This window comes from Salvia hispanica, chromosome 1 (assembly GCF_023119035.1).
Source record: "Salvia hispanica cultivar TCC Black 2014 chromosome 1, UniMelb_Shisp_WGS_1.0, whole genome shotgun sequence".
Taxonomy (NCBI): Eukaryota; Viridiplantae; Streptophyta; class Magnoliopsida; order Lamiales; family Lamiaceae; genus Salvia; species Salvia hispanica.
The window spans coordinates 50,742,256-50,758,000 of record NC_062965.1 but is presented as its reverse complement, the minus strand read 5'-3'; the positions used below and the strand labels follow the sequence as shown (position 1 = coordinate 50,758,000).

The 15,745-nt window shown below is 38.1% G+C and overlaps 1 protein-coding gene, 1 non-coding gene and 1 pseudogene across 3 annotated transcripts; 1 reads left to right on the top strand and 2 right to left on the bottom strand.

Moving 5' to 3' along the window:
* Positions 1–2,051: 2,051 nt before the first annotated feature.
* LOC125200070 lies at positions 2,052–6,185 on the bottom strand (annotated as a pseudogene).
* On the top strand, positions 3,605–3,712 carry LOC125202953. The gene has a single exon (XR_007173278.1). It is a non-coding gene; the product is annotated as a U6 spliceosomal RNA (small nuclear RNA).
* A 2,882-nt stretch (positions 6,186–9,067) lies between the features above and the next one.
* Positions 9,068–15,521, bottom strand: LOC125202135 (glutamate receptor 2.9-like). Of its 2 annotated transcripts, none has more exons than XM_048100478.1 (5): positions 15,251–15,521; positions 12,960–14,092; positions 11,549–11,867; positions 10,336–10,733; positions 9,068–9,602 (listed from the first exon to the last, which is right to left on the bottom strand). In XM_048100478.1, exons 1-5 carry the CDS (start codon positions 15,507–15,509, stop codon positions 9,201–9,203), a joined length of 2,511 nt encoding a protein of 836 aa, XP_047956435.1. In that variant the 5' UTR covers positions 15,510–15,521; the 3' UTR covers positions 9,068–9,200. The 2 variants fall into 2 exon arrangements, with proteins under 2 accessions (XP_047956435.1, XP_047956436.1); XM_048100479.1 differs by having other exon boundaries at positions 15,278–15,521.
* Positions 15,522–15,745: the final 224 nt, after the last annotated feature.

The following is a 15,745-nucleotide window of genomic DNA, read 5'->3' as shown; positions in this document are numbered from 1 at the left end:
GAAATCGCCGCCCCTTATCTGTGTAGAGAGGGGTCGAAATTTTTTAGTAAAAATAAGTGTATTTTATGTCTCCTTTATTTTCCTATTTATATTAAGTCACATATTGGGCCCAGACAGGGATCTATGGAAGGCTTTGGATATGGGATCCTCCAATTAGTTTTTTACTAATTAAATTAAACCCAATTTAATATAAGCTTATAATTGGAATATTACGAGCAGCCACTACAGAAGTAATATTGCACTCCCCATCCAAATCCGAAATTATAAGTACTCCGGGTTTCCATTGCTTGATATTTATTTCCCGCGCTTAAGATAGAAACATCTATTAATTAATTATTGTCTGCTACGGACTTAATTAATTAATATCTTATTTATTCCAAGAGTGGACTCAACAAGAAAATCTTATTTATTATTCATAGAGTAATTAAACTCCAACTAGCTAGGTTTCGAATAATAAAATCTTATTTCAAGCTCCTATTGAGGATGTTATCAAACAAGACTCACCTCGCGCACGATTCAACATAATAGCAATTCTAGCACCGCTAGATATTAATCACCACTACCCAATATACCAGTCTTATTGGGTTGCGAAAAACCCGCACCATTTGGTAAGTCAAAGTAATGCATAATCAATACCATATGCTCAATGCTAACGTACATTGATTAAGAAACAATAATTTACAAGACCTCGTCTTTCCGTAGATAGCACAAAGGCATGTCTCGCTGTTAGATCCAATTCGGTGCTATACCACACCAACGTCATCTTATTTCAGTAAGGCTTAGAAATAATCAGATCGACATTCCAACCTTGCACGATAGGTAGTGTAAGCCTATCTAGGTTGTGAAATTCTTTTTTTTCTTTTTTCAGAACTGACCGTGTTACCTTAAATTGAACGACGCCCGCAACCGGTCTACTAAAACAAAGACTTAGACTTTGTTAAGTTACTTATACATTTAAACATGTGATAAACATCCATTAAATGTAAAACATAACATTATTATGACAAAAATAATCTATTTGTTCCTTTGAAAAATAAAATAAGAGTTTTAACAGCATTCAATCACTCGAAAGGTGATTTCTAGTATACAAACTCTAACAAGAACTACAATATATTAGGATTTGTGGAAGAGACCTACCAACTCCTAATTCTGAAGCTACTTTGGACAAACTCTCAAGTCTTTTTGGTGTGAGTGTTCAAAGTTGCACTACAAATATTCTCAACAGAATCCCTAATTTAAAGAGCTTAGTGATTCTGATGGACTTGAAGCCTTATGATGATGATGATTATGATGATAGCAACTCATTGAGTGGCTTGAGATGTATCTCGAAGGAACTCCAATATTTGAACATCATTTCATATTTTGATATGAAGTACGAGGTCATGCTACCACTTTCAATGTTCCCATCAAGTCTAATAAGGTTGGAGTTGAGTGGCTTAGGTTGTCCATGGAAACACATGAATGACATTGGTTTGATGCTACCAAATCTTGAGAATCTCAAATTACAAAACTATGCCTTTCGAGGCACAGTGGGATATGGAATCTGACTGTTTTTTGAAACTTTTGACAATTGTAATCGAAGACATGGATTTGGTGCGATTGAGAGCACAACATGGAAGCCTACCAAGGCTGGAGCTCCTAAGCATACGGCATTGTTACAGATACCAACAATTCAGTTGGACGTGCGATCCTTGATGGTCACAACGCCTACAATTGAATTAGTTGAGTGCAATCCCTCAGCTGTTGATTCTAACCGGAATCTCACTTTACAGTTCGTTGCCACTCTTCGTTTTGAGATGAGAAATCGTATTTAGACTCTCAATTTAGTTAACAGGTTAGCATTCCTACATTTAATTATGCATAAACCACATCAATTCAATCTCAATTCATTTGAATATATATGTACGCTCATATACTATATTCATTTATCGTTTTTATCAGGAAAATGAGAGAGCAAAAGGGGCCAAGTGTCGCCATATCCCATCATTTCCGTTATATTACAATGTTATTTCTTGAATCTAGTTATCTTTATACACTATGAGTGAGAATAATGTGTTTGCTAAAGCAAGAAAACATTCATTTTCTTACATCTTGAAATGAAAATTTATATACAAACACAGCTAATTAGGCATGTATTTCATCAGATGTAGATGTAAGATATATGACACGAACCGAATTCGTCTCATGACGAACACCAAAATATGTAGCCCCAAATCTTGTGCAACACTCTCTGATCACTACCAGAGAAGCCCATACCCCATCACGAAAACTGGTCCACCTCGCCCTCGCCAAACGAATAACCGCAGAGACGAATACTAACCCTAGGATGGAACCTAGGATCATGAACAAGCCTGAGAACGGACCGGGGCCTAATCTTATGTCGTCGGCCGCCTTCTGTGAGGATGCCGGCGACGAATTACAGTTGGAGTGATTGAGCATGTTCTTCTCCAATGTGTCAACATGTCCACTCTATGATACTTTGAGTATTGCTTCTGATATATCAATTGCTAATGGTGACCCCTTTTGGAATGCCTAGTCATGTACACACATATACAAAATTAACAAGAAAATTCTAAAATATGACTTGTTTTACATTATATATATATTCATTCATTTCCTATTTTCATTCTGTTTCATCATACCAAGCATGTCCATAGAGTAAGAGAAAACTGTAGGAAATAAAAGGATGAGAAGTTGATAGTATCTTACAAATCCAAAGCCACCTAGTTTGAATCTAGGCCCCGATTCAATGTAGCCGTTGCAATACGTGGCGAGGAACACCTTGGCATGTGGTACGACGAAGAAAGCGGCTTTGATCTCACCGTTGTCTAAAGCTCGTGGATAATCATCAATGGACTTGACCCGCTTGATATTGTTGGGTTTGAAGTTTAGGACATTGATGAGATAATCACAGATGAAGGAGTTGCCATTGCATCCTACAGCTGCATTGGAGCTCCTTAAAACGTCTATCTCCCTCACAGATGGCTCCAATCTTGGAACGGTCATCATCGAGCTTAGGACAGCCGTGAAACTCGCTCCGACCACGAAAATCACGCATATCCACACCGCCAACACAAGCTTGGACGTTGAGTTCTTGATGTTCTCTCCTGCGATAAAACACGGAGTTCACTATATTAGTATTGAACTCATCATCCCTTAACAAGACCAACATACAGACCACCAAACATGAGAACTCAACTTAAAAGACTAGCCTCTTAGAAACCAACTCATTTGGTCTATAAATCCCACATCTGTTTTCTTACATAACTAATACTCCCTCCGTCCCCTATTAGGAGTCACTCTTTGACCGGGCACGGGTTTTAAGAAATGTAAAGAAAAGTTGGTTGAAAAAGTTAGTGGAATGTGAGACCCATTTTTTTATATTGGTTTTATAATAAAATGTGAGTGAATTGAGTTAGTGGAATGTGGGACCTACTTACTATTTATGGTAAAAATGAAGTGTGACTCTTAATTGGGGACGGACCGAAATGGAAAAATGTGACTCTTAATGGGGGACGGAGGGAGTATAAGACAAATTTGAATTGAGCCTTAAGCATAAACGGACAAGGATCTTTCCTAAGTCAATATGGGACAAACACCATAAGTTCCTCGGGGACATCCAACAAAATTGGAACGATTGACAGAAGATTAACATGGGCCATATGTAAGAATCACACGCACAAATCGAGAAATTGTAGCTTACTCACTTTGTGACAAGGAGATTATGGTGACTGAGAGCCAAAGAATAGAGCAAATAGTTTGGAGAATAGACTTTCCGGTGAATTGGTCGTTGCCGGCTGCGAATTCGCTGAGCCAGATGACAAATCCGGTGGCTGTGCTGACGCCGGCGAGCTGCAGCCACATCATCTTGGTGAATGGATTCAAAGCTATGAATTTGGAATCTTTAAGTCCGGGTTTCACAGTCACCACCATCACCAGCCCCGACTCTATATAAGGCTGTGAAAACTCCACGTAAACGGTCCGGTTTGCCATTATTTCTGTGTCACCTACTGCTGCATCCAAGCTCTATTGCCACAGATTTAAAGAGTATTGAAATGGAACGGAGTATTTTCTTTTATATATGCTATTCTCTTATTACTTATTTTTTTTCATATTTATCTGTCTTACTTAATTCACTATAAACAATTTCCTTAAATTTTTCCGAAAAAAAAGAAGCGATTCAAGTACCAAAAGTAAAACAGAGAAAAACAGGGGAAAAACAGAGGAAACAGAGGAAGTACTACCTTGTTGTGAACATGAGCAAGCATTTCATCATAGGAGCCATTAATGGGAACTAATTCATATTGAATATCGTACGGAAGTTTAATCACCACCGCTTTGAAAACCTCGATCGAAAATCCGGAGATCAGAGACGAACCGGAATCATATGTGACCTTCACGAACTGATTGAACGCGCCTCCAGCCGGAACGCCGATTTTCAACGGCCTATCTCTGCTCCCCAAGATCCACCCTCTCGGAACCCAACTCCGGTGACCACACCGCCACTTCTCTGTAGCTCTTTCCGATCACATTCACAATGTGGAAAACAGGCTTTTGTGTGAGGAAGCCGTTTTTGAAGATTAATTTTCCACTCAGGCCTTCGAAGTATTCGCCGGCGCCAGCGCCGGCGAAGATGGCGTCGTAGGCGCGGAGGGCGTATATGTTCGGCGTCGGATTTTCTTCTGATGGAAAATTGGATTCATATTTTCTTCTGAATTTAGATTTGAACGCTTTGAAATTGTTGTGATCAGTTGAATAATCTGATTTTATGGCAAGAACTCCTTCCATGTTGAGTAGAAGCGATGAATCGGCGGAATCTAGAAGATTCGAGATCTCGTCCGCCACGATCCAGACGAAGCCCTTCTCCATCAATCCCAAAACCCGAGCTTTCTCGAACAAGATCGCTGCAAATTCGAGAGAGCAATGCATAACGACGAAGACCCTTGAGTTGGTGGCCCTGATCATCTTTGTTAACTCGCTCTCGATGGATGCGTGGGGGACGGGGGCGGTGGCGTGGAGATTGATGGAGATGTCGAGGGCGTGGAGAGCGCGGGAGAGGAGGAGGAAGAGGGTTGGGTCTTGGGAGATGGAGATGAGATTTCTCCAGTGGAAATGGGCTATAAGTGAGGCGATGCATTGGATTTGGTGGGCCGCGGGGAGGGTCATCTGGTTGAAGGACGGGGGAGGTTGCGGTGGAGGTGAGGCGGCCAGGGAGAGGGAGATGATGGGTGGTGGGGTTTTGAGATGGGAGACTAATGCGGCTTGTTCGAGTGTTAGGGTTCCGATGATCGTGTCAACGTGTTTGTGGTTGATGAGATCCAGTGCTGCATACGTTTAAAAAGATTTGTATCAACCATCGATGCTATATAGCTTTATAGTACTATTACAGACACGAAATAAAAGATTTGTATCAACCATCGATACTATATAGCTTTATGATAATTCATTAATTCATGTTTCATAATTGAAAATAAGCCAACTATGCACATACTATATACTCCCTCCGTCCAAAAAAATAGATCACTTTTGCCGTTTTGGGACGTCCACAAAAAATAGATCACTTTCTAAAAATGGATAGTTTATCTCTCATACTTTTCCCACTTTTTCTTCTCTCTCTCATACTTAACTCACTTTTTCTCCCTATCTCTATTACTTTAACTACTTTTTCTCCCCCTCTCTCTTACTTTACCAATTCTACATTAAAACTCGTGCCGAACAACAATAGATCTATTGTTTGTGGATGGAGGGAGTACATAAAATAAAAAAATATATAAAAAGCTAAGATAATTCTTGAATTTTACAAGACTCTATATAAGAAATACTTGTACTACATACCTACTTCACCTCATAACATTGAAGGCCCTCTCTTCCTAAATATAAGTAACTAAGCAAATTAAATAAACAAACTAAGTAAAGAATGCCGTACCAGCAGAGGCAGCAAGAGCTGAATTACCATGTAAATCTTTGATGTGCAAAGCCAAGTTCAAACAATGTCTCAAATCTTTGGCAGCCATTTTCATGGCTATCTTTTGCTCTTTTCCGATTCTCGAGCTCTCATCGATGATTACTCCCACACTCAAATTATCCCCACGAGCTTGAAGCTCCGGACATATCGTGGATTTCAATGAGATCGTCGACTCTACCAACCAGCATGACACAAATAGTAGGAGGTGGAGAGTATGCATTCCCAAAGAAGAATCAGAATAATTTCCTCCAATTTTGAGGGAAATCTTGCAAATTAATGAGAAATTGGAACATACAACCACTATATTTAATTTGATTCCTCTACCTTACACTGACCTTTTATTATATAATAATTTTATTTTATTAAGTACTACGAGAATATCTAAGTGGCTTTGATAAATTGAATAAAATTTACGTTAAAGGATTATGGCGACCTTTTCAAACTGATTTTATTATGGTTGTTATTGGCTGTTGAGATTAAAAGAAATGGAGTTTGAACAAATAAATATTTATGTATAAATTATTACGTCTTTTTCATAATGAATTATTACGTCTTTTTCATAATGACTGTCACGCTTTGAGTAGGACGTGGAACTGGAAATTTCATGTAAGATGCCATAGGATAGTTACTAGAATAGATGATGTTGAATTTTGGTGGACTTATTATTTGGGCTGGTTATTTAATTTGACCCATGTATTGGTTTTTTGGGCTGAGCCCAGATGACTTACCTCTTGCTCCAGATGTTGCCACGTGGACTCCCTCCACCCGGATCATGGCCCTGAGCCGTTGGATTGTGAAGTGTGTTATGTGAGATGAGAGACTCTTGAGTCTCTCATTCTTTCGAACTCTCTCTCTCTCTCTTCTCTCTGTAGACCTAAATCTCTCTCTCTGTTCACCCTCTCTTCTTCGATGGATCTTTCACCATTCTTGTGTGATCTCTCACGGTTTCTTCAGTGATTGAACAAGTGTGAGTGGTGGTGAAGGCAACTGCTTTGGTTGCTGGTTGTTGTGAGGAACTAGGGTTTGGTGTGTGAGGTTTTCTGTGTGAGTTTGTGTTCGGTGCTTCCAGATCCTGTGTGGTTGAGTTGTGTTGTGTTGACTTCTGTGGTGAGAGGTTAATCTCTAGTCAGATTCAACGGTGCTCCCTTGGATTGGTTTCTGGTTAAATAGATCTGGTTATTGGCGGGTTTCTGAGCCATTCTTTGATCTATTCAGTTTCTCTCTTGTTTCTTGAGTTAACCGGATTGTGTATGCTTCTTTTGATCCGAGAGGATCTTGTTTGCTATCACTAATCCGTTTATTCAGTGTGCAGGTTCCATTAGGAGAACTTTGGTGATACTTCAAGAACCCTAGTTTAGCTTATTAACTACGGTTGTAATAGTTGATAGTTCTTTGGTTGTAATCTTGAAAACTCAACAAAATCAGTCGCGTGGTTAGAGTTTGATTGAGCTCTCCTAATGAAGAACAAAGAGGTTTGGTAAATAGTGAATCTGTACCTTATCCGATCCCTACAGATGACTTACGACTTAAAGAGTAACGAATAATAGTATTTCCAATACTTGACTGTGGGAATATCACTATAATTAAGTTTAATTAAACTGTATGGTATTAAAAATAGGATATCGTTGTGTGTGTTAGAGTGTCGACCTGGATATGAAAATAGTACTTCCTACATTCCAAGATAAACGAGTCATATTCCTTTTTAGGATATCCCACTATAAATGAGGGATTTCCCTTCTTGGCAAAAAATCATCACTCTTACTTTATTGTCCACCTATTTTATTCTCTCTTCACTTCTATACTTTTCTCTCTCTAATACTTTCTTCTCTCCACTTTACTGTTTAAATATCAATTCATTATATCTCGTGCGCAAAAGAAGCGCTTCGCACCTTGGGACGGAGGGAGTACTATTATTACAGATGAAAACGTGTGTATGTAATGTTGAAGGTCGAACCACCTAGGGTGGGTTTTCTCTTTTAATACTCCCTCAAACCCCATTAGTTGACACGAATTTTAAGAAATATAGTGAAAAGTGGATGAAAAAGTTAATGGAATGTAAATACTACTTTCATATATTAATTTTATAATAAAATATGAGTGAAATGAGTTAGTGAAATGTGAGATTAATTACCAAAAATAGTAAAAATAAAGATGTATTAATTAAAAATTAATATCAATTAATGTGGGACAGAAGAAGGGCTATAAATAGAATATTGTAATAAAAAATCATAACACAAAACCACCCTATCAACCATATCAGTATACAATCTTCTTCATATTTTCTTATGTATTTTAGTCATTTAACAACCGACAATATAAGTAGTTGCAGTCGAGAATGCCAATGACGTGGAAAAGTCAACAATCTTAGAATGACTGAAATTCGTGCCGAAATCACCATTTTATTATTTGTGTATTTACTTTATTACTACTCCCTCCGTCCCAAATAATTCGGGACACTCGGACCCGGCACGGGTTTTAAGAAATCTAATGGAAAGTGAGTTGAAAAAGTTGGTGGGATGCGGGTCCTATTTTAAAGTATTAGTTTTATAATAAAATGTGGGTAAGAATGAGTTAGTGGAATCTGTAGTCCACTATAAAAAATGGTAAAAGTAAAGTGGGACAAATTATGTGGGATGGCTTGAAATGGAATACTGAGTCGAATTATCTAAGACGGAGGGAGTATTCCTTTTAAGCTGCTACGGCTGTTGGACTATTTACAAATAGTCAGATTATTTGTTTTGCACTCAGTGTTTTCTCTATCAGTTGGTTTATTCTTATGGCGAGTTTGCATCATTCTTATAACTTTAGATATTCTTGCAGTATATTAAACCCACCCCAAAGGTTGCTAACAAAATTATGTGTTGACATTAAAATTTTAATGTAGTCGTGTTGACATTTTTAATACACTGTGTTGATGAGTCAGTAGAGTTAGCAACTTAAGAAATTAGCAATTGATCACACCCTCTTAATTTTATAAGGGGGCACTTAATTAACTCTAATATCTTAATTAAATATCCTAATTCTGACTTAAAATAGAAATAGTGCAAGTAGGTTGGGATGGACAGAAAACAAAATGTTGCGAGTAGCATGGGCTAGAGGAAGTAAGGGTGAGAGCATATTATGCATTCGCCAAAGCAAGAAAACGTTCATTTTCTTACATCTTGAAACAAAAATTATATACAAGCACACTTAGGCATAGATGTAAAGATACAAATCACAACCAGTCGATACTTTGTCACTTGCGTATTTCACAGGATGTAACATCTATGGCACGGCCCGAATTCAGCTCATGACGAACACCGAAACATGTAGGGCGAAACCTTGCGCAACACTCTCTGATCACTACCATTGAAACCCACACCGCATCACGAACACTGGTCCACCTCGCCCTCGCCAAACGAACGACTGCAACGACGAATGCCAACCCTAGGATGCAACCTAGGATGAAGAACAAGCCAGAGAAAGGCCCGGGGCCTAATCTTATGTCGTCAGCCGCCTTCTGCGAGGATGCCAACGACGAAGTGCAGTTGGAGTGATGGAGCATGTTCTGCTCCAATGTGTCAACATGTCCACTCTGTGATACTTTTAGTATTGCTTCTGATATATCGATTGCTAATGGAGACCCCTTTTGGAATACCTTATCATGTGCAAACATATACAAAATCAAGAAGAAATTTCGAAAATGTGACTTTTGATTGTCCCAAAAAAAATGATTTAGTCACAAAGTACACTTTTTTCTTAATATACGTATCCAAAGTAAAATATGTCACTTATAATAAGATGGATTGACTAACACTTTCTAACCCAAAAGTATGTACAGTTCTCAATTGTCTTTTGTCAATGACATATTAGTACTCGATAAATTGACTTTGTTTTAAGATTTTAAGACGAGGCCACCTTCACCCGAGCATAAACTCCGCACAAATCTTCAGTTACAAACACGACTTTTCTAAACCTAAGAAACGGGCTTAAATTGAATTCAATGAACGAAGCCAATTTATGGGTGTCGTTAGAGGCAGTCTTAGGACATGCTTAGTACGATGAAATGAAGATAAGAATGAAATGATCATTCATATCTCTGTTCCAACGTTTGGTACGATATTTTTACATGAACCGTTATTCTTTTCGGAATAATCGTCCCCACTAGATTAGGAATAGTCACTGACTCACTCTATATGCTACTAGTCTTTCCTTATCTTCTAAAATTTGTTCTTTGACAAAATTATCTTTTATGGTTTGTCTTTAGTTATCTATGTTCATTCATTCCTAGTTTCAAGTCTTATTTCACCGTCGTTTCTATTTCATCATACCAAGCATGCCCTTAGAGTGAGAAAACTGAAATAAAAAAGGATGAGGAGTTGATATCTTACAAATCCAAAGCCACCTAGTTTGAAACTAGGCCCCGATACAATGTAGCCGTTGCAATACTTGGCGAGGAACACCTTGGCATGTGGCGCGACAAAGAAAGCGGCTTTGATCTCGCCATTATCGAAAAGTCGTGGATACTCATCAATGGAGTTGACAGGCTTGACATTGTTTGGGTTGAAATTTAGGACACTGATAAGATAACGACAGATGAAGGAATTGCCATTGCATCCTACAGCTGCATTGGAATTCCTCAAAAAGTCTATCTCCCTCACAGATGGCTCCAATCTCGGAACGGTCATCATCGTGGTCAGGACAGCCGTGAAACTTGTCCCGACCACGAAAATCACACATATCCACACCGCCAGCACTAGCTTTGTTGTTGAGTTCTTGATGTTCTCTCCTGCGACGAAACACGGAGTTCACTGTTTTAGCATTGAGCTCATCATCGCCACAATACGTCCAATGTACCCATAGTTGGTTACTGACCAGAAACATGAGAACTCATCTCAAAAGATTAAGCATGTTCGAAAACAACTTATTTGGTCTTAAAATTTCACATCTATTTTCTTAGATAACTAATGTTTAACAAATTTCACACCTATTTTCTTAGATAACTAGTGTTTGGCGGAGGAAAAAACTTCGCGGAAAAATAACGAAGAAAAGATAAATGACTATAAAAGATAAAAGAACAATAAAAGATCATCTTAATTGATATTTCTTGAATTAATAATATGAAGGTCTCCTATGTATAATATGTGGAGCTAAAATAATATCCTACCAAAATAAAGTAAATCAAATCATATATTCCCTCCGTCCCAACTAAGTTGAGTCGTTTCCATTTTGGATTAAAACTAAAACATCCGATCATTTTTACTTTATTCTATCACCAACTTTACCCTCTCTTTGTCTTTCTTACTTTATTCATCTTTTCAATACAATTTTTTAATCTCCGCATGACTCAACTTAGTTGGGACGGAGGGAGTAATATCCTAAACATATATAGAAAAGATAGGATTTATCAATAACTAAACTAAATAATAGGGAATGGTGGAGTGGGATACTCAGTATCAGTATTAGTTAGAAAGAGAAAGTGACCTTATTGTTTCCATAAATCGAAATGTGTCATCTTATTTAAAATAAACTAAAACAAAAAGTATATCATCTTAGTTGGGATGGAATGAGTAATTCAGTAGGTTGAAGGTTGAATATACTCACTCTGTGACAAGGGTATTATAGTGACTGAGAGCCAGAGAATGGAGCAAATGGTTTGGGGAATAGAGTCGCAAGTGAATTGGTCGTTGCCGGTGGCGAATTCGCTGAACCAGATGACGAATCCGGTGGCCGTGCTGATGGCAGCGAGCTTCAGCCACATCATCTTGGTGAAGGGATACACAGCTATGAATTTGGAGTCTTTAAGGCCGGGTTTCGCCGTCACCACCATCACCAGCCCCGACTCTATGTAAGGCTGCGAAAACTCGGCGTAAACGTACCGATCTGCCATTATTTCTGTGTCACCTACTGCTGCATCCAAGCTCTATTGCAACATAGAAGAAAAACTAAGACTGAAGATTGAATGGAACAGAGTATTTTCTTTTATTATAACAGGGTTCGTTTTCATATGTCTGAATTGACACAAAATTAGTACTCCCCTTATATCTTGCAAAGTTTGTTGCATTTCCCTTTTATATTTGTTTTAGTATTGAATGTATAACTTATTTGCATTCATATTTTATTACTCCCTCCGTACCATAAAAATATGTGCAATTTTCATTTTCGTGCGTCCCACAGAAATATATGCATTCCATTTTTGCAAAATTATATCAATTTAATAATAGGTTTTACTATCCCCTAGAACTATTTTAACTATCATTCTTCTTCTCTCTCTTACATTTATTTTACAAGTCTCCTCCTCTCACTTACTTTGCAAATTTTTTCTTAATTCTCATGCTAATACCCATAATTTTTATGTGATTGAGGGAGTATAAAATTAAAATATAAAAGTACATTCTACCAATTTTCAATCAAAATGGAAATAATTTCTATTTTAAAAAGACTAAGGGATTACTTATATATTTTATTTTTTTTCAAATTCTACGTGTCTTACTTAATTCACTATACACAATATCTTTAGATTTTATACCGAATATCTTTAGATTTTATACCGAAAAAGAAGCAATTCAATTATCTAGAGAAAAAACAAAGGAAGTAATGATCTTTTTTTATGGTTCCGTAAAAAATTTAATGGTCATGCCACTGTGCAATTAGCGTTAACTGTTAAGTTTTTGACAGAACTGTAAAAAAAAGACTACTTCGTCGACATTTTCATTTGTCATGGACTTGCTTTTAAAAAAGTTGAATGTTTTGAATCAAATTCGTATTTTGGTCATATGTTTAGGATAGAATTGATCTTTATTCTTAATTCTCGCGTCATTTCAAATTTTCATTTAAATATGGGATGGAGAGGGTGAAAAAAAATAATAAAATATGAGAAAGAATAAAATATGGGATGGAGAGGGTGAAAAAAATAATAAAATATGAGAAAGAATAAAATAAATATTTATGGCTGAAAAATGAATCCAACAATAAAAAAGGAAATTCAATCACTTGGAAAAGAGAGTAATAGTACCTTGTTGTGAACTTGGGCAACCATTTCATCATAGGACCCATAATAGGGAACTAAAACATAGTGAAGATCATACGGCAGTTTCTTCACCGCCGCTTCGAAAACCTCGATCGAAAATCCGGTGATCCGAGCCGAATTCCGGCCAGTATCGTACATGACCTTCACGAACTGATTAAACGCGCCTCTAGCCGGAACCCCAATCCTCAACGGCCTCTCTCTGCTCCCCAAGCTCCACCCTCTCGGAACCGTACGCTCTCCGCCCGGCCAGAAGATCGAGCTCAGTCCTCTGTCGCCGGAGATGCCCAACTCCGGCGACCACACCGCCACTTCTCTGTAGCTCTTGCCGATCACATTCACAATGTGGAAAACCGGATTTTGCGAGAGGAAGCCGTTTTTGAAGATTAATTTTCCACTCAGGCCTTTGAAATCTTCGCCGGCGCCGGCGCCGGCGAAGATGGCGTCGTAGGCGCGGAGTGCGTAAATGCTCGGTGTTGGATTCTCTTCTGATGGAAAATTGGATTCGAATTTTCTTCTGAATTTGGATTTAAACGCTTTGAGATTGTTGTGATTAGATGAATAATCTGATTTTATAGCAAGAACTCCTTCCATGTTGAGTAAAAGCGATGAATCGGCGGAATCTAGAAGATTCGAGATCTCCTCCGCGACGATCCAGACGAAGCCCTTCTCCATCAATCCCAAAACCCGAGCTCTCTCGAACAAGATCGCAGCGAATTCGAGAGAGCAATGCATGACGACGAAGATCCTCGAGTTGGTGGCGCCGATCATCTTTGTTAGCTCGCTCTCGATGGATGTGGCGGTGGTGGTGTGGGGCTCGATGGAGATGTCGAGGGCGTGGAGAGCGTGGGAGAGGGGGAGGAAGAGGGTTGGGTCTTGGGAGATGGAGATGAGGTTTTTCCAGTGGAAATGGGCGATGAGGGAGGCGATGCATCGGATTTGGTGGACCGCGGGGAGGGTCATCTGGTTGAAGGACGGGGGAGGTTGCGGTGGAGGTGAGGCGGCTGGGGAGAGGGAGATGATGGGTGGTGGGGTTTTGAGGTGGGAGAGGAGTGAGGCTTGTTCAGGGGTTAGGGTTCCAATGATCGTGTTGATGTGTTTGTGGTTTATGAGATCCAGTGCTGCATAAAAAGATTCCTGTAAATGACCAGTAATTGAATAGCTCGAATACCTATTATTGACGAAAAATTAAGTGAGTTGACTTGATTGACATTCGTAATTGGTTTTGTAATTCATTTTATGCTCATTTTATTAGTAAGTAGGATTACTTGTATTAAAAAAAATATCCCTATTTTAGGTCCATTTATTAAAATTAGTACTATCTTCATCCATAAAAAATAGTCTTATCTTGCCATTTTAGGATGTCCACGAAAAATAGTCTCATTCCTTAAAATGGAAAGTTTCTATCTGATATTTTTTCCACTTTTTCTCCTTCTCTCTCTTATTTTACCATTTTTTGCATTATAACTCTTCTCATTCTACACCAAGGTGGCGTTCGGTTGCCATAACTAATAATCATGGGACTATCTAGGATTAAGTTGTGGGATTATTTTAGTTGGAGATGGAAGGCTATGACTAATTATCATGAGGACTATCCATCTAGGATTAAGTTGTAGCTATGGTTCAATTTTATGAAACAAACATGATACACATTTAATCATGTAATTTAATCTTAGCAACCGAACACCCCCGAGGTATTAAGTAAATATGGAATGTAAAATGTTGTGCCTAAATGTGTGGTGGTCAAACGATGACTAAAAAATTATGTAAAGGCACAAGTTGTTGCTTATAGTATTATTCATATGTATGTGATCATAACCATTCTATTTCAATTTTAATTTTCGATGTTTTTTAACGGAAAAAAAAAAGCAGAAATGTCAAATATGCTAGTATCTTAAAATCCGAAATTCCAAATACACTCTGTATGATTGTCATCCTTATATCCTAAACCATGGTAAACACGACATGATACATGCAGCTTCCCTCTAAATAATAATTCACCCGTCTCAATCTACTTAAATATGTACTCATTTCTTGTTAAATACTACGATATTTACGTCCCAAAAAATGTAGGAGTACTATTAAATAGGGTGAAATAGAGGGAGTAATAAATAAATACATATAGTTACGTATGAAAACATAGGAACAATTTACCTAATTCGACTTAAGTCAAATTTTCATCCATAACTTTGAAGACGAGAAAATCGAATTTATTTCCCACCCGAAATATAAGAGTGACGCAAATTCAGTAAATATATCTAAAGTAAAGAATTTCGTACCAGCAGAAGCAGCAAGAGCTGAATTACCATGTAAATCTTTGATGTGCAAAACCAAGTTCAAACAATGGCTCAAATCTTTGGCAGCCATTTCCATGGCTATCTTCTGCTCTTTCCCGATTCTCGTACTCTCATCGATGATTACTCCCACGTTCACATTGGCCCCGTGTGGCAGCAGCTCCGGACATACAGCGGATTTCAACGAACTCGTCGAGTCCACCAACCAGCATGTCAAAAACAGTAAGAGGTGGAGAGTATGCATTCCCGACCAAGGACAAAAATAATTTCCTCCACTTTTGAGGGAAAGTCTTGCAAATTAATGAGAAATTGGAACAACATCCAACCACTTTATTTTGATTCCTCTACCTTAGATTGATTATTTTATTAGTTGAACGAGATTGAATGAATTTTATGTTCAAGGACAAGGAATGGAGACTTATTCAAACTGATTTTATTAATTGGTTGTTTTTGGCTCTTGAGATTAAAAGAAATGGAGGC